The sequence below is a fragment of the Pagrus major genome, chromosome 19 (genome assembly GCF_040436345.1).
Source record: "Pagrus major chromosome 19, Pma_NU_1.0".
In the NCBI taxonomy this organism is placed as follows: domain Eukaryota; kingdom Metazoa; phylum Chordata; class Actinopteri; order Spariformes; family Sparidae; genus Pagrus; species Pagrus major.
The window spans coordinates 12,883,663-12,903,916 of record NC_133233.1 but is presented as its reverse complement, the minus strand read 5'-3'; the positions used below and the strand labels follow the sequence as shown (position 1 = coordinate 12,903,916).

Genomic DNA, 20,254 nt, shown 5'->3' with positions numbered 1-20,254 from the left:
TTTATTATAATCATTTTCTAGCATTTTTCAATTACATCGTGATATGGCCTGTATAAATGTTTACTTGTCCCGGGTTTAAAGGCTGCATTACAGTAAATTGATGTCATTTTCTGAACTTACCATACTGTTCTATTTGTTCTAATACATACCTTCACCCACCTATCACTGCCGATTAGTGATGATTATTTATCAAAGAGAGTACCAACAGACATCCCTACAATATTGATATGGAGGTATTTGGTCAAAAAATATATTTGATTTTGTTGCTCAGTCCTAACATTTATGAAATGCTTTTGAGAACATTTCAAAATAGTGAGTTATATATTGTGTATATTTGCCCAAAAATATTGCGCTATTCATTTAAAGACATACTATATCACCCAGCCCTAGTGTGTGTCAACTCACTGTCAGAGAGAAGAGAGAGCGAGAAAGTACATCTAGTGCTAGTGTATCAATAATGCAGAAAATCAGTATTGAAACTATTTTATATATTCAAAATTGTTGAGTTGTTGCTATTCTTGACAACACTTCTGTTTTGTCGGGATATGAGATTTTGGTCATATCGCACAGCTACACTGAATGAGCATATTATGTACATACAACACATTATGTGTAATTAATCCTGCCATACGCACAAAGTTCAGAATGCCTGTCGGCTAAATGATCTGTTCCCACACTGGCAAAATGTAAGGGACAATGTTGAAGGACACTGAGGACACACACAGAGTGAAAGAGGCACCAAACCCAAATTTCAGTCTAAAAAACCGCCAGCAGAGGGGCTGGCAGAAGAGAACCAGCATATCCACTCACTGAATGTGCTTTCAAAGTTCAAACTGTAAGATGGTGTGTCATTTCAGAGTTAACCGCTGCCATAGTAAAAAGAGTATGCATTATGCTGTTATAGCAGCGAGGAACCTTACAATTTCCAATTGCTTTTGCATAAACTGGCTTACATTGATTTCAGGTTTCACAAACCTTTGAACCCCTTGAAAACATTGTCAATAATTTCACGATTTCTATCAACTGGAAAATAAGTTTTGGAAATATTTAATTTTACTGTTTGTGACATGTTTAATCTCAGGAGTCACAAGGTTTTTCATCAGCTGCTGTATTTGATAGTCATGGGTGTGTGTGGGAGGAATCATTTCTTAGCCATCATTCTGACCCTGAGACAGAGTTCATTTATACCAGCTACAAAACACAGCTGTCAACCCCAGCAATAGACAGGGTATCGATAAAGGGGAGAGAATAGGAGAGGCAGAGATGGACGGTGAAGCAGGGAAGCAGAAAAGTCTATTAGTATACATACACACACACAAATGACACACATGTACACAAATGGAGTTTCAATGCAAGTTGTAAATGACACAGAGACACCTATAAATCACTTTTAAAGCAACGTATATAAGTGTTAGAGACTAGTGTCAAAGTGTTGAGAATAAGCACACAGTAAAGGCCCAGAATAGTAGTCAAGCTTAGTGAGAGCATATTAGCAAAAGGAAAGTTTTCAGCTCACTGTAAAGGCCAATGAAGCTCCGGAGTCTAGAGAATACATCGGCCGGCTAGAGGACAGAATACATTACCCTCTCTGCTCTGAAAAAGACCTTGCTCCTTTCAAATACCCAAAGTAAGAGCCTCCATCAGATGTGAACCCTTGATAACTTGAGTGCTTTATGGATACTTTCAGCTCACATGCAACAAACACGAAGGTGGATGAACACAGGGTACAGTAGTTCAACAACATGTAGTAGGAGCAGAGGAAATATATGATGAAATGATAATAATGATGACGGTGATAGCCACAACTACAACTCTGACTATGACCCTGATCACAACGGTGATATTAATCGATGAGTTCATCAAATAAAAGTTGATTTCTAACTATTTTGTTAAATGTTTAATCGTTTCTGTCATTTTCAGACAAATATGTCAGACATTTGCATGTTCCACTTTCTTAAATGCAAAGAAAGGCTGTTTTTTTGTTTGTTTTTTTTTCCCTAGCATGAGTCATCCCTGTAGACGCATTCATACATTCTATTACTTCCACCTACCCCAATTCACTTCACTTCACAGTGGTGACACCATCATGCGGGCAAAATAAAACACAAATTCACACACAAGCATGAGTATTGTAAAGTGATACACTGAACATGTATGTGTTGAATTATGTTGCAACTTGCCAGTAAAAGGTTCATCACAATATTTAATGCAAAGTGTGATTTTATGTGTATATTGTACAAGTTAAATGTTCTTCCCCTGCCATGCACTGACCCTCCCACTCCCACCTGCCCTACAGTACCCCATTCCCCATCACATGACTTTCCCTGTCCATCTGCACACCACTTCCCCAGCCCAGTAGAATACACATTGTACTGACGCACTTCAATTCATTCCCACCAGATCTTAAACTGTGCTTCGCCATGTATATTGTGTAGAGGCATTCAGAAATATAGTGATAAAATCAGTCAGTCCTTTTCAGCAAGAATAATTAAGATCTAATAAAACCAAAAAATAATCACATGGCTAATGTTAATTTTATTTAAAACACAGTATCTAGAAATTTGGAGCTCTGGTCACATCTTCACTCAGTCAGTCAGTCAGTCAGTCAGCAGGTTCTTAGAGAAAATAACAGACTAGAATTTTTAAGCATCCTAAAAATATTCTTCCTTCAAAATATTTTTTTCGATTTTTACATTTTTTATACTGAAGCCTTTGTTCTCTCTGTTTATTTGTGTGTTTCTGGCTCTAAAGGCAACCATGATTTATCAATAATAGAATGGAATCTGAAAACAAATTGGCTAGATGCTAAAATGCGGAGATAAAGAATACAAAGTAATGCATCACCTCTTTTAAGCCAGGGTATTTTTCTCAGGAAAGATTAACTGCCTGCTAGGTGTTTAGAAAAGCACATACAACAGGTTTCATTAAATTCATTACAGGTGAAATCATTACATCACACTATCAATCAGGGAAACATGAAATAAAATGCAGATTATGATTTAGCAAGAAAGACAGAGCAGGACATTAACTCCTGCTAAATGAAAATATGCAGAAAACTGAGATTGTAAAGCATATCAGCCCTGGTTAAATTGGTCTCTGTGGAGCTCTCCTGAGGCAAGTTGAGACATGATGCAACATACTGCAAAGCATCTTCAGAAACTCAAATGGTTCCTTCTGTAGCATTACAGCTGTTAAATATGAGAAATCTAGCAAGAGAGATAGCCAGTTGACATTTCTCTTAGAATGAGGAGATTTAGCATGAAACAGATTTCCTGTTGAGTTTTATACATAAAATTTGACCGCTAGCTTTTTTTCGATCTAAATGGATAACTCGCACAGAACAATCTAAATCTAAAGAATGTGTGACAGTAATAAAATGATACATTTGAACATATAAATATTGTATTTTCAACTTTAGTCACACATTTTTGCAGTTAGGTTCATACTTATTTGAGTTTCAAAGCACAGTACGACTTCATATTGTGTGCCTATCTGGTGAGGGTCCTCAAAAACAACTGGGGGAAAAAATAACTTGGGTCTTCATGTGCTTTGGAGGAGAAACATGGCACAACTTCAGCAACCCTTGGCGGACAAAGGGAGTTAGCAGCAATGATGAGTGTAGTACACAGAGAACTGGCCATGCCGAGTTGTTACAGGCATGCCCCAGGAGGCCACGATCACCAAGCCTGAGTGTTGTGCCCACCAAAACAAAAAAGTAACATGACTGCAGGCTATATGCTGCTCAATGTCATGTATCTTTATCAAATCTCAGGGAACTCATTGGAATAGCAGTGTATTTGCGCCCTCTAGCAGGTTGCTGCTGTGGCTGTTAGATTGGGTCCACGTGCAGAGAGTCACTCCAATTTTTCTCTGTGATCAGAGCGGATGAGGACAACTGGGCTGGTCTCCACAGGATGTTAGCTAATGGCCACCCAATGTTTTTCCACAAAAACACAGAATAAACAGACAGCATACAGAAGAGAATGAATTTCAGCAGGCTAGTAAGTTACGCTTAAGCTACACAAACACATTTTTCTAAACCAGTGAGTTTTTAGATACTTAATGGTCATTGAAATTATAAAAGGAGAATGCTTGTTTTTTCAAAGCTGAGGTCCCAGATAATCAGGAAAATGTTCAGGTCTATGATATTGAAAATTAAACAGTTTGGCTTTCAATAAAACAGTGGATGCACAGAGGATGGGGAGACAAAATCTGTTTATGGTTAAACAGTTCATTCTTACTGTGTGTTAATGTAACCCTGGTTCAGTTGTAGAACAGCCTGGCAGGCTCTGATTAGTTCTGATTGATAAATAGCAGGTCGTGTAAAAACTTAGAAGTATTTTCAGAGAGGTGCTTAATGCTGTCAGTTATAATTAGGCTTTACAATGGCATTAAATGTTGAGTGTATTTGCTGTTTCCCTGAGAGTGATAAATTAGTTAATTTTACTGTCAGTCCTGTGTTAACATATACAGTAGGGGCAGCCTACTCATGAATGAAACATCTTTGCAGCCAAATATCTGGACATTTGTTTTTGCTGCAAACAGCAAGAATTAAGCTGCAAGTATAATTACTGTTGTCTTGTCATGTTTTCAATGCTGTGCCTTATCTCATGGTATTAATAAGTAGCTGATGCTCATATCAGCAACTGTTATGTGAATATGGACAGGGCAAATCTGATGCCTGTTCTTCTGGCAATACATCTGCCAAGTTCAGATAAAAGAAGGGTGCAGATATAAAAATGTAATCTTCACAAGAAGCAACAAGCTTTTATCACCTCAGCTATGCTTAACATCAATCTTGTTTCACAAATGTGGATTTTCTGGTGCACTAACTGGCAAAGACAGCAGCAAGTAAGCCTAACTCAGAGACAGTCACCTACAGTACCACCTTCTTCTCCTTACTGAACACTGCATGTATTAATTGTCAAACTACTTCCCATTTTTAATTTGCCTCATTCTTGAAATCCTTTAATAAACCCCAGGGCTAACCGTGGTAGGAAATGATTTCACTGACATAAACACACCCACTCACAAGCAGACAGATGGTGTCTAGTAAATGGGATCCAAGCCACGTGTGTATCCTCACATGTGTGGACATCACAGTGTGTGTTACACATGATGATGTGCTGCAATGGGAGTGTGCTTGCTGGGTTACTGGAACGATATGTTCATATGAAGGGACAAGCACTCAGAGGCATACACACCTGGACAGAGAAAGCCAATGTGAGGCAGAGAGATTGTGAGAGCTATATTTAGAATCAACCTTTTATTACACATTCACATCATTCATCTATAACACGCACACATATTTTGTGCACAAAAAAGTCACAAATTGTAGACTGGCTAGAAATCATGAAAAATAAGTTCTATTTATAAGATGTTCTTATACACTGTGTAGACATGAAAAGTATCACATAATAGCACATTTCTGTGTGGTACACATCATAAATTATTACGTGCAGACTTTAATGTGTACCTGGTGTGGAAATGTATTATTCATGTGATATCGTGCAAATAAACCTGCTGAAGGCAAGTGTATCATATACATACATATACACTACCGTATCTACATGCAACTCTGTAGGTCCACGAGAGACAGAGAAAAAATACTATAGGGAGTGCAGGTGGAGAACTGTAAAAGGACATACTGGGAAAAAAATTGTCTCTTTGCAACTTGTGATTAAACGCACAACAGGTTCCAGGACACATTTCCCACCCAACTGAAAAACATCCAATTGATTTGTATCACTCTGAAATTGTGAGATTAGATGGAGAAATTACCAATCTGTAGCACAACAGGAGAAAGAGTGAAAATGAGGAGATTCCCGTGAAAATCAGGAGTGCTGGGTATCAACCAATACTCAACTTGTTGACTGCTGTCGACCTATCAGCAAATAAGATGCCATTCACCAATAGCAGTGGCCTATATTTATCTGTTGTGTCACATCAATTTTGTGCTCTCACATTCATGAGCCACTAGCTCATAACATCCCTGCCATCAGTTTGTAAGACTATGTAAGTACTGAAAAATTCTTGAGATGAGATGAAAAATTCTACTTCTACTCATTAAATAGGTAATTGTATAGAAGGCTTTTTGCAGCAGTTACTTTTCATAAGAAAAAAAGGTTATATAAGACATTTTTTCATAAACTTGTATGATCAAATTTGCACTTTTTCAAAGACAGTGGCATGAATGGCAGAATGACTTTAAAAATGTTTACTTATTTTTTATTATAAAAAAAGATCTTTGTTTCCCTGGCACAAAACGGGGAATAAATAACAAAAACAAATCAGCTTCAACAGAGCAGCTGGAGGTCAAATACCTTTATCAAAGATATGTCAGCAAGGATGGCTTGTTTATCTCCTCACTGCATTCTGCATGTCACCAAAGAATAAAAAGGAAAATGAAGTGTCTCTTACATTTGAACAGTATGTAAAAATGTTGAAGGACTTGGATGAAAACCCCAAGGATGAAAGAGTAGTATACGGTGGGGGTTATTTTTTCAACTCACTACCTTGTATCAATGTTGCATTAGTATGGTGTGGATCAGTAAAGCTGCATGGATCTCACTAAATCAGCTACGCTTCAGTGATCCAGTAATGACATTTTCTGATGGGGAAAAATACATTCCAGCAGTCACTGCAGCCTTTTCCCTCCACAGCACTGCTATGTAGAGCTGATTAGGCTTATTGCAAGACTCAACATAAGACTCATGTTGCTCGAAAACCTGCCTTCTGATGACTAAACACGGAACTCATTTTGAATTTTCAAAACATTTTTTCTCAAGAGAGGAGTTTTTAGAGCTATTGCAGAGCAGACAGAGAAAATATGACTTCAACAATAGCTACATATCTGTGATGTTTTCCCTTTCAAGCCACTCCTGTACATTTTCTCTCCCAACGGAAGGGGGTTTAGGGCTGCAGGTGCAAATCTGGTCCAAAGCATGGATCTAACTAAATACAGCATGCTTCAGAGATTCAGTAATGTGAGAGCTCTGAGAGCTTCTCTGGTGAAGGAAAAACACACAAATGAATGCCATTTGCAGGGGTAAAAAAGCTTAAATTGCCAGCAGCACTTGTCCTTCACTCGGTAAGGGTAAATGGAATATTTTGTGGTATTAAATCAAGGAGAACTTCAGAGTCATTCTAGATTGGCAAAATGATATATCTATGGTGTATTGCACTTGTTGATGAGCTCAATCCCAATGAAACAGCATTCCATTACACAAAGGAATAAGTCCCAGGCTAAACACAAATCACCAAATGCAATTCATGAGAATGTCTTTTCATCGTGCATGCAAGGGTCGTGCACATGTTCGTGTGTGAGATTTGTTTGTTTTATACTTCAATAAAGTAAAGATACACACACAGCAAAATTTACTGATTTAATTGGGCAAGCTTACACAACACACTGCATGCCCTGTAGTAACCAAGGCTGTTGAATGTGATGTTTTTCTACATTACTCCCACTTGGACACATACAACTGTAATAATCAAACCCACAAAGCTACTTCTTGGCTTTCTCTTCCTCCCTTTAACAGTCCGACATTTTTATCTCAGTAGCTTTCAAAAGAAAACGTGTCAATTATTATTGTCCTACACCCATCTCGCTCCTTACTCACACAAAGGAAACCTACCTGTCCTGACTTACATCCCATCTGCTTCTTCCACGCTACCCTCTATGTCCACCATTCCTTCTCTAATTCCCATTCGTCCCCTAACCTGAACCCAGGCAGCATCATGGACATTCTTGAGGCACTGCAGCTACCTTCCAATGCTCCCTGTCGAGTAATTGCCTTGATTTTAATGACTTTTTCAATTATGTCTACTTGGCTACAGCTCTTGCCCCTTAATCTCCATCATTTCCATCCATTACACTCTTGAATTCCCTTGGCGCCAATCAATTTTTGGTTTCTTTTAAATACATTAAAGCAGCGGAGCGCCTTTTTCCTGAATAACAATGACAACCTTCTGACCCGCATCATAGCAAGCTGTTCAAGGGCTATGAGGGGAGAGAAGAGGCACGAGCACAAGAAAGAGAGGTAACCAAAATCAAAAATGTCCCTGTCTTATCAAAGTTAAACACAATACAGATTTGGCACATGTACAACACACATGTACAAGGGGGAGCTCCTACCTGCTCTTTGACAGAGGCGAGGATGGAAGAGGTCGTCTCTGCCTCAGATCTGTCGCCATTGGAGGCTGGCATCACAGGGGCAACCATGGCCCCCTTCTCCTGCTCCGCAGGCTGCTCTGGCACTGGCATCGCTAATATGAGAAGAAGAAACACAATGAAGCTGTCTGCAGTTAAAAAAGTACAAGGGGCAGGTAAAAATGTGTCAAATCAATGTGTGCCGATCCTGTTTTAAAGCCTAAAGTCAGCTCTAGAAATCTACATTGTTCAGAAGGCCGTTACTTTAGATCTATGCAAGGTTAGTCAATCATTTACACTTTCGAGAAACAAAAAAGTAGTATTGTTGCAGGACTTGTGACTTCTTCAATGATTGCATCACTATCATATGGTCTATTACTCACATGGCGCATCACTTACATAATAATCGTGTGCTTAAAAGCAACAGTTTGCTAACTGTTAGCAAACTGTTGCTTGTAGCTCCATAAAAAGAATTTAAATGTTCACCTCTCTGATGTAGTTACTCCCACTCAGTGTATTTCTCATTCAACTGAATGAATTCCAGATCAAGCAACTACAAATTCAGTTTTCCACAATTTAGATACAGATTAAAATATTGTAAATGAACTGATTGGTACTGATTCTTTCAAGGTTTTCAAGGCTCCCAGGGAAGTGCAGATGAGGTGCAAGGAGTCAAATGTGAACACACAAAAGCAATACACATAATTGTATAATATTAATATTTCTGATGGGCAAATAAAGCTTAAAAATCATAAGGGGGAGGAAGACACTGATCATAACAATATCCTGATTTGATGACCAATTTCTATTCATGATATAATTTGTATTTCTCCTACTAAGCACAAGATCCATTTCTGTTGCAATGTGTTACCTTTTATGCTGTGGGGAATACCCAGTGAGCAAAAAGTGGTCTAGATCACGTCTTTTAGACATCATTTACGGACATCCAAGACGTCTAGAATGCAAGTTTTTTATACGTCTTTTCTGGACGTTGTGTAGACGTTATATATATCGTTTATTGACTTATTCTGGCTGTCAGTGGACGTCCAGATCATAGCCAGTATGAACGTCTATTCTCAACTAATTCTGGATGTCAGTGGATGTCTAGATTATGGCCTGACTGGACGTCTTTTCTCAACGTCATTTATCGACTAATTCTGGCTGTCAATGGACGTCCAGATCATGGCCTGGCCATGTCAATAGTCAGGCCATAATCTAGACATCCACTGACATCCAGAATTAGTTGAGAATAGAAGTTCATACTGGCCATGATCTGGACGTCCATTAACAGCCAGAATTAGTCGATAAATGACGATGAGAAAAGATGTCCAGTCAGGCCATAATCTAGACATCCACTGACATCCAGAGTTAGTTGAGAATAGACGTTCATACTGGCTATGATCTGGATGTCCACTGACAGCCAGAATTAGTCGATAAACAATATATAAACGTCTATACAACATCCAGAAAAGACGTATAAAAAACTTTCATTCTGGCTCCCCAGAGGACGTCTTTTAGACGTCTTGGATGTCCATAAATGACGTCTAAAAGATGTGATCTAGACCACTTTTTGCTCACTGGGTAGTGCTATTACGGAAAAATTATGATTGAATTGTCTAATAAAGCAGAAAATACAGCTTGCACAGCAAGTAATTTTTTTACATTATTCCAAAATGCCAGTATCTCATACAAAGTTAAGTTTGACTGATAAGAGACTGAGTAGAAAAAGACAATTAATATCAGGTGGAACCAATCCTTTCAGCACGTCAGACAGTCGGTGGGCCAAAAAAAACCTGAGTCTACAGTACTGTGGATATAATGGGCGCTTGTGGCATGTGAATTAATACCAAAACCTGGATTCTAAATAGAAACAGCAATACGTCTGCAACACACACAGACTCACACTTGTCACCTGTGTAACTGCCAATATGTCACTTCACAAATAGGGTCTTTGTAGACTCGTTAAACTGTGATGTAAAAAATCTCGTGATTTTAATTACATTATTCAGAGTACAGGAAAGTGACACGTTTCTAACTGACTTGTTAATTTCAAAGCGAAGAGACTCTCGCTCAATTATTATAGTTTGTCTTATAAAAACACTTAACATTTGGGTCTTTGAACTGCTTTGAATACCACCTTGTCAAGTGTAACAATTAACAGTCCTCCATGTAAAGTCTGACTTTTGTTTTTCCTACAATTTATCATAGAACATGGAACCAGTGGAAGTGAAAAAAGATGCATTTTTGACACTTATAAAATGTAACATTATGTAGAACTTTATCCTTTTGTTATATTAATTGAGATCGTTTTAAATCGACAGAAAAAAAAATCTACGTTCCTCTTTCCTGTCTGAGCTAAGAGCACAGACAGAGAGTAATAAAAAGTATGAGAAATCAGGAAGTGTGTCTGCAAGTTTTACAGAGAACAGACCATGGGGACAGGATTTTGTCAATACAGCGGCCCTGACTTCAGTAAAAGACTAAATAATGAACTGATGGAGTGTGGAATTTTATCATGGAGTCTTCTGCTTTACAATTTGCTGCTTGTCTCAGCCCTTCAGTTTTAACATTTGATGTGGAGATGCAAATCTGGTTTAGCTTAGGTTAAACTGACACACATATTTATACTGGTGCATGTAAACTTCTGCAGTGCAAGTACAGACATATATTTATGAGTGTTTTACAGTTCCAAGCAGGGTTTTTGAGAGCAAGTATTTATTTAAAGTAATGTCATTTAGAGAGTCGATCAGACAGACGTTGAGGGTAAGTGAGCCATTAGTATCAAGCAAGTGAGCTTACAAAGTCACTTAGGATCCAGACAGCCTGCAAATCAAACATCCAGTCAGTCTATCAGCCAGTCAGCTCACCACCAGACAGACAGCAGGCCAGACAGGGTGGTGTCGGTAAATAAAAGATGCTAGCGAGATGGCCCGCAGATGGTTATTTTCACTCTCACTGACAAACACCACTACTGTGTCTGGCATCTCCCCTCCTGAGTAGAGATGAGTCACCACAGTTTGGCTCCTGAGCAACCAGAACCCCAGCAAAGACCATATTACACCAGCTGGCTGACTGCCGCATTTCTCTTGAATGAGACAGCCAAATGTGCAAGTCAGTGGGCAGAGGGAAGACTTGCCTCACCTTCTTTGTGGAGTCCTGCAATTGTTGTCTACAGTAAACACCTCCAGCAATGAACTAGAGCCCCGAACTGCCACAACAGAATGAATCTACGTAAACATGTGCTACATCAATAATTTAATCTGTGGCTCCTTCGCAATACTGTAGTTGTGTGCTGTGGTTGTTTGGGTTTGTTTCCACACACCACTCAGTTACGTTCGTAGCACTAATACCTACTGTATTATGAAATAGGCATGACAGTTCTTTCTCATGGCAGGAAACTCACAGGTGTGACTAATAACATTAATGATGGCGTCAGTCCATATAACCGTGCCACTAAGCCAAGCCAGCGTGCCAACCTGCACAATGCCCTGCACCCTGCACTGGCACACCTCAATGAAATGCAGCCATTATTAGATACACCCGTTTTCACAAGTCACAATGTCCGTACCCACTGGATGTGCGCTTTTTTAAATCCCCGTCTGAATAAACGTAGAGGAACATTTGATTCCTCATTGCCCTCTAAGTGGCTGTTTTGCATTTACTGTCATTGAAGAACAGTGCTTTTTGGCATTGGCTCATCAAATAATCTATTATCCCACTGCTTTCTGACACAATATTCACATTATCCAGTAAACTGACAAATACAAGCATGAATGCAATTACAATCAGGGAGCTAAGCAGGGTTTGAGTGATTTTGGTAAATGCAGTCCTGTAGTCAAAGACGGAATCACCTGAAAAGAAAATAAATCTGAATCCAAACCCAGCAGCAATGCAACTTTTGAGCCTCTGCATACAACAATACACATCATTGTGCACCGTTTATTGTCCGAGGAAACCAGTGATCATGTATAGAGAAGGCACAAACCTTTTGTGATTAGTGTCCAGACAGGTGCTGTGTTCAGAAAATTGCAAAGGTGGCTCACTGTATATTGGCTGCTTTAGAGATAATCCCAGTACCAACACATTTGTCATCAAAAGTCACAATACTCCACCACCCAAATGTTCTTCCTGGGCTATTGTCAGCAGGCAGAGTTGAGCTGCTATTGAATAGATGTGTTACATCCTGCAGTATACAATATAACAGGAACATGCGCCTAGATGGGGCTTTTGTAGCTCTGGGGACACATTTAATTGCAGCGCATTCTTGCTGATTTGAGTTGTGTGCAGCTTCCAATTGAACTGAGGAGGAATGATGGCCTGACATTTCATTTGGCTCAGGCCAAGATAAGACATGAAAAGCTCAGACAAAGCCTCCTGTTTTTGACAGAATAGTAGAGGACGCAGCATTTAGGGGGGTTCCTTGGGGAACAAAGAGTAAACAACAGAAGAAAAACTGCACATCCTAGTTTGAAGTTTTACTATGACTATTTTCTTCACAAGTTTACAGTTACAAAGGAGAATCAAGGAATACTGTGTCTTTCTCTGTACTCCTTGAAGAGGAGCTATATCTGTTATATGTACAATACAATGTACTCGTACATGATGCACTCTACCAACCACTCGAAGCCCTTTACAACACATGCCACATTTACCCAATTAAACACACTCATGCATAGATAGCTGAGGTTGTCGTGCAAGGTGCCGACCTCTCTACCCAAAGCGCCCCACTATATTTCTATGCTCAAGATAAATTTAAACAATTAAATGACAGACATCTCATCATTCGCACACAATTTGGGGCTCAGGACAGTTCTATGTGCAGACTGGAGAAACTTCCAACTTTCTGATTAGTGGACGACGCACTCTACCAACTGAGACAAAGCTTAAGTTTAAGAATAACTGGGGCTATTTTTTTGTTCATACGTCTGCTTCTTATGCTGTTAATATGTATCTTTCTGAAGCGTTCCCATCATTTAATCCATTATCCACCTCCTGCATCGATGCTTCAATGCATTTGTGTTTATGTATCTGTTATATGTCGCATTCTACAGTATTTTTAGGAGCAATGTGAAAACAATTCAATTACAGAACAATTGTCTTGGCATTTGCACGGTGGAATTATGCTGTTGAGTATTAAGTGTTGATTTTTCACAGTGGTCTATTTTCTTTGACAGGGATGTCCCGAGCCAATCCTAAGATCAATATCCAGGCAGATCTGGGCATATTTTCATTGATTGGTATCTGATAAAATAAAGCTGATCAAAATCCAATACTCTACTGTACTTTGTCGACCTCAGCCTGCTAATGCTGCAGCACGGCTTTCCTTAATGACCGGAGAGACTTGCTGTAATGCTGTGTTTTACAGTACAGCATTACACTCACATATGCAAGTGAAAATTAGAGGACTCTGTATTGACACCCTGGTTGGAAAAATACATGAACTCATTAAGCTCCAACAGTACAGAGTTGTTATCTCTCCTCTCTTAAAAGAGCAGTGTAAAAACATTCAGCTAGCAGCTTCTCATCTGAGACTGCATTCACTGGTTAGAATTACAAACCACAGCAGCGGCAGGTCACATCAGCTGTTACCAATTAACATTAATTCTATGAGTAACTCTGCAGGCCAAAATTAAGGTTTTGTTTAGTTTTTGTGCTCTCTGCAATGCAAGCCAGTAGTATGTGTACTCAGCCAAAGACTGTCTATTAGGGAAGAGAAGCATCATTCTGTAAATACACCGTACAACCACATGGACTTCTGTAGTCCCAACAACTCCAGTAGAGTGATGCACCTTCCCTCTTCATTAGGAGCATTCAGCAGTTTATTCAATTAACAGTTTTATAAAAAATACCCATCAGATCAGACTTGGTATGGACACATACTCTATACAGTGCTGTAGGAATGAGCCCTAAAACCAAGAATGAGCATTTTTGCACTTCTCGTTCCCTCATCAGTTTTTTTTTTTTATTTGGGTTTTGCTCACAGTTTCCGAAAAGGTAATTCAGCTCCACACACAGGCCAAGACACATGCATGCACGTACAAGCACAGGGGTTACTCACACCCTGAGTCATAGGATTTGGCAGGATGAGCACTTCTGACCCATGCTCACACCATGACCCGACAGGACTCTGCACCTGCCCATTCCTGCAGAAAACACCTACATGAAAATGTGCGTCTGACACAAACACACACACACACAGAAATACACATTCAGTACACACACCTTCCTCTGAGGTCCACTGGTGCTTCCCATTCCTTTACCCTATGACCCGTCAGCTGTCTGACTCCATGCCTTGTTGGCTCAACTGCATTGCCCTGCCCTCCCCTCTAACCTTATATTCCATTTTTATCCCCTTTTCATCCCAATTTTTTTCTAACTGTTCAAGTTTTTAAAAATCTAACTGGTCTGATAATCTGGCCAGCAGTTTTCAGCGAGCTGTGTCCCTTGCTTGTAAATACATGATGCTAACAGGTTAATCATTCATTTTGATCTATTTAAGAGAATCTACAGGTTAAATAATAATGCGTTAAGTGTCTCCTGAAGAAAAGTAGTAAGTGACCTGATTTTAAATGCCCCTAGCACTGTAGTCTTCAGAAGATACATCAAGGTTGTGTGGGCTGTTTAGGACTTCAAACTGTATATGTGCATTGATGTTCAACAAAGACTTTTCTAAATTCATTCATTTTAGCTGCTACTTTTTTCTCCTGGTCCAAACCCAGGCCACATCCTAAGTATGGCGTGATCAGGAAGCCATTGTCCTTGACACGTTTGAGTGGGTGGCTTCTCCAAGGTATACAATCAAAAGCATGCCTCTTCCCTTCACATGAAATGACAATGTTGAAATATTTACAATGCTTTGAAATGCAATCTAAGTTGCAAAGATGGAATGCATGTACAAAAAGGAGGAGGTTCCTATGGGATGTGATATACTGTAGGTGGGCTTGAATCCCTGTGTACGTCTACTGTATGCTATCACACAACTGGCATTCATCACAAAAGACATTTTGGCATGCCACACTGGAAAAGCACAGGTGTACATAATAAAATGAATGACAGCTGAATTCAATTTAGTTGTTTCAGTTTCAGGGTCCTGTTATTGTGAATGCTGGATCACTGTCATGCTGAGCCCTCGCTAATGTTATGAGTAGCACCTGTGCTTTTCCTACTGTGACAGGTGAAAATGTCTTACCTTCTCCAGACCAAGGGGATATCCTGACCGTCAGGAAGGGATACACAGGCTAGACAGCACTGTGGATCAATAAAGAGTGTGTCACTCAAGCCTGTCCTCCTTTTTCGCTGACATATCAGAATATTAAATGTTGGCATTTCATCAAACCTCCTATTCAAATATAATTGTACATAACATACAGCCTATATAATATATTGTATTTAAACCAAAATACAATCACCTGACATAATACTGAATACAAACCTTTCACTACCCACTGAAGAAGCCAGTTTTTAACAAATAATTAGAAGAAGGGCCAAGAAAAACTCTGACTCTACACTAGCTAGCTAGCCAGCTAGCTAGCTCTCACACCTGCACTCACACAAGGCTAATTATTACACATGGTGGCACTAAAAAAAATATGACTCCAGCAAGCTAATGATAAGATAACATCCCTAAAAATCCCGAAACCTTGGTCAAATTTGGCCTGGTTAATGCAGTTATAACCACTAGAAACCTACATTCCCAACCTTTGAAACATTAAGACCGTTTATTAACACTTACAAGAGTCATATTGTCCGTTTCCTGTTTGCCGAGATGACCCTCAGAAAGTTAGCTAAAACAGGCAACTAGAGACTGTTCCATTTCATCATATATAACACTGAAAAACACATCGTACATCGTTAAAAGCCATGTTCAGAAAGACTACAATAGTCAAATATAAATTTTAAACTACCTGTGGATTAATGAAGATGATCGGGTGTAGCTGTCCTGCTCAAAACTCAACTGTTCATTTATGCAGGAGAGTTAGCGACGTCCTGTCCACCCACGGACAGTGTTGCCAGATTGGTTTTATGTTTTTCAGCCCAAAATCCGCCCAAATTAATTTTTAAAAAAAACAAAAAAAAAACTGCACAACTATTATCTACAATAACAAATGCATTCATAAACAGTAGCAACAATATTGTGGTTCATCACAGTTTTTCAATATGACATAAAAGGGCTAATTAAGGAAATTCATCTTACAATGCAACAAAATAACTAATTTCCATTTCTGCCGTCTGCCTTGAAAATGAAGAAAAAATAAAGGGGCAGCTCAAACAACAAATATGTCATTGTGTTGACAGACTGGATGTGCTCACATAACTAACCTATTTAATTTATGAATGTATTTGTATATACACTGTATCTTTTTATTTATGTTTTTTTTTTTTTTTAATATGGTCCACAGACCAAAATTCTGTCTCATCTTATCTTGCCCAAATCACCCAAGTCGGTGGAAAAACGCCCAATCTGGCAACACTGTCCAAGAATGAGCGCCATCTATTGACTAGACTGTGTAATGCCACATAGGCGTAGAAGGCTGTGGAGTTCTCTTAACCTGCAACAAAGGCAACAACTATAATCAAGGAAGCAACTAAAGACCATCACATGATGGTGGCAATTTGAGTGAAGGCCATTGCAGGGACCCATTCCTATTCAGTTGCACTGTGTGGTAGGCATTTGGCAAACACAACACTTAACATAATGTAATAACATGTATACACAGTATATATTATCCAGAAAGAGTCTGGGCTGACGACATGTGGTCACTTTTTGTATTCATTTGTGAGTTATTCATGTCCGTGGATAGCAGAAATAGAGGTTCATGTTCAAGGATGAGCCAGAGTCAGTCTTTTTGCTTATAATGTAACATGCTTGAGGCTGCATTAAACTGTTGAGGCAGGAGGCCTTTTATAACAGATTACTCCTGAGAGGCTGTCACCAAAATCTGACGTTTACCACTGATGTTTTCAGATTGCTGATTTTTTTTTTCTGCTATCAAACTCGACTCTATGGAGCTAGATATATGAGGCTTGTCATTTCAGCCAGTTTTTGTGTAGCAGTGTTTTAAAGCAAGCATTGTGCTGCGGCCCAGAAATGCATGCTAAATTGCAAAGAGTGTTTTAGGAGTGTTGTATATCATTAAGCTGTGGCTCTTTTCCAGATGAAATCAGAAGGAATGTAAATGTAACCCATAACTATTAATCAAGATGGGCCATTAGTGCAAAAACAGACATTTAGCAACAATTTTACAAAAAGAAAAGATAGCTTTAGTCTTTCATAAATCATGATTTTTCATTACTGACTAGTTATTTTGTGAGTGTTTTGAATATTCCCTATCTTGCCATACACAAGTAGGAATATTGTTTGCTAATTCTGAAGACTTCCTGTCTTGCACAGTGCTTACAGTTTTCTGTATCACTGCTGTCTTTCGTGTGTTTTGCCACACGAAAGACAGCACTAGCTTTGGTCGGCATATTGTAAGCACTATACATTTGTGTGCGTGTGCATGGCAGCTGGCTATAGTCAAAAATTCTGTTTCAGGCATCAGTAAGTGTAAATCTCATATCCACTTCTCATAAATTTGGAATAAGTTGAGAATCAGAGCTGGATCTTGAGCTCAGCCCTTGTTGTAGGACTTCTATATTCTGTAGATGTGCTTTATTAAGAAAAACACATAAAAGAAATCCTGTTATGCACAGTATACAGTCGGTATTCAGTCAGTATTTTCTTTTGACATGCTTAAATAGGCTGGGAACTAATGCACTGTATCACATTTCAAGGCAAGTGCCTCTAAAATGGCTCAGTGTGACATGGCGCGGAGCTGTTAATGACATATTCCTAAGTGTAGTCTATCTATTGCTGGGATAGATTATTGAAATTGACTCATGTCAATATGTTCATTTAATTAAAATTTCAAATACAATTTGATAGCTATCAAACCTGTATAATTCCATTTGATATGGTAACTCATATTTAATGTTCTCCTGTTTTCGAAACTCAAAATGAAGGACATGCAAATTAGACTTGATAGAAACGTCTGACTTTCTGAGTTTTGAATATATTGTAACTCATTAACCGAGTTCACTTCATCAGCATCCTCAGGAGCTCAAATAATAATTATCCCTAACATAAGGCTAATAATGCTAATGTCATCAGAATGAGGCAAAGCTTGGAAAATGAAGAAATAATAATTAGAATTTCCACACCCAATTTCCCCAGCCAATCACCCCTGATTTCCAAAGACTGCTTTGCCTTTCAAAAATTATTCCCAGAGTCTGCCACATATGAATGTCTGAGATGATTGATAGCTCCAATTTACCTCCATGTAAAGTAATATTAAACTCTGAATAATGCATAATTCAGTCGGCACTGCTGAGAGATGGCGAGGCGGCATGGACACACACACAATGACACAGAGAGAGAAACACGCACACCACATCACAATTTACAACAGACGCCTGTGCGGACAAAACATTTTTAAGTATGCAAACACACCCACAACCAAAAATAGATACAGTATTTCTAATGTGCATGTGTGATTTTCATGAACTGAAATGAAGCACATTAAATCTGAAAAGAAGAACACTATAACAACTAAGACAGATATTATAAGTGGGATATAAAAGCCTTAACACTCTCTCCATATTTGACAACCATTCCTGGAAGTTCAAACCTTTCCTGTGGTCAAAGTTCAAAGATGTTACAACAAAGGGTGTCATTGCATTGCATTGTCTTTGTATGATGATGTCAATCACAAATATAAGATGGTACATCCATGGCTTAATCTTTCATATGATATTTGAAACCATGGTGCAGTACTATAGCAAGTGTTCTAGTATGTTATCATATTGATTAAATATAAAAAAATAATCCATCAGAAATAATCTCCATATCTGTGTGAGTACATCACCAGTACACTTCTGGCACAGAACACATGTTCACCACAAATATAAATCATTCATAAATTCATGCATGTGTGCAAATTCGTGCAAATTTACAAATAACTGCAAATATACCCAAATATGAATTTTGTGTTATTTTTAAGCATTTTGGTGCTCATGTAGTCCCGTAGCCCCAGAGCTCATAAATGTGCTAAAAGGAATAAAAGTGTGAACTTCCATATACGGGGCTTAAAAATGCGTATTAGTGGTTTTTCAAACTTATGTCCCCTCGGAGAAATGAACAAACTCAGATAACCCCAGACGAGGCGTCACCAGAGCACAAAGTGAGACTGGAGCTGGGTGTGGCTCATGTCTCCAGCAGCTTCAGTGATTCAGGAGGCTGGTCACAGACTACTGTGATCTGATGCCTCAGGCCTGTTTTGCTCGCTTTCAAAAGCCCGGGCGCAAGCAGTCAACAGAGACAGCAGCATTGATTATTTCAATCAATACCCCCAGCTATTGCGACTGTTGCATTTCTATGATATACTCTACTGTATTACTCTAAATACACCAATTATTTGGAAGTCCTCTACATGGCAAACATTAATATTTAATAGGTTTCTCTTAAAGGAAAAAAAAGCTAATATATTTCCAATTTTTCTTGTTGTTGTTGTAGCCTGGAGCACTGAGAGTGCAGCACATACAGACACACGCGCACGCGTTTGCACGCACACACATATATGCACACAGCTCAGTCAGGCAGCAGGGAAGCAGTGAGATGGTTGACCTAGATTGGGTGCAGGGTTTGAAGACATGCAGGAGGAACCATCTGCATACAAAGTCAGAAATCTCTATTCCCACAGTCAGAGAAACCATGGAGAGGTAGAAAGTATTCCAACTTTTTTTTTTCTGCTACAGAATATTGTAAACTTTCCCCCCATAGTCTTTTCTTTAAATTCTTGTTTTTTGACGTTAGAAAGGCAGAGAGAAGCAGAGTGGGAGAAGGAGATGGACAGGAGACAGGAATGAGGGATATACAGACAGACTGAGGAGGCCACCGGGGTGTTATTTGATCCGAGACCCACTATACAGTCTCTACAGGTACAGGAGAGACACGTCTGAATGGCAATTAGGAATGTGTTGCTTCATAGACAAGCAGAACGCACATCAATCTGACAAAAAAAAAAAAAGATCTGTTTGCAAATCAATTTGATGTTATGAAAATAA

General features: G+C 39.0%; 1 protein-coding gene across 1 annotated transcript in view; it reads right to left on the bottom strand.

Moving 5' to 3' along the window:
- ctnnd2a (catenin (cadherin-associated protein), delta 2a) overlaps positions 1-20,254 on the bottom strand; it is a 252,245-nt gene that overhangs the window by 206,606 nt on the left and 25,385 nt on the right. The window contains exon 2 of the mRNA XM_073488891.1: positions 8,138-8,268. Coding sequence (XP_073344992.1) covers positions 8,138-8,266 — 129 coding nt within the window. The 5' untranslated portion in view covers positions 8,267-8,268. The remainder of the gene's footprint in view (positions 1-8,137; positions 8,269-20,254) is intronic.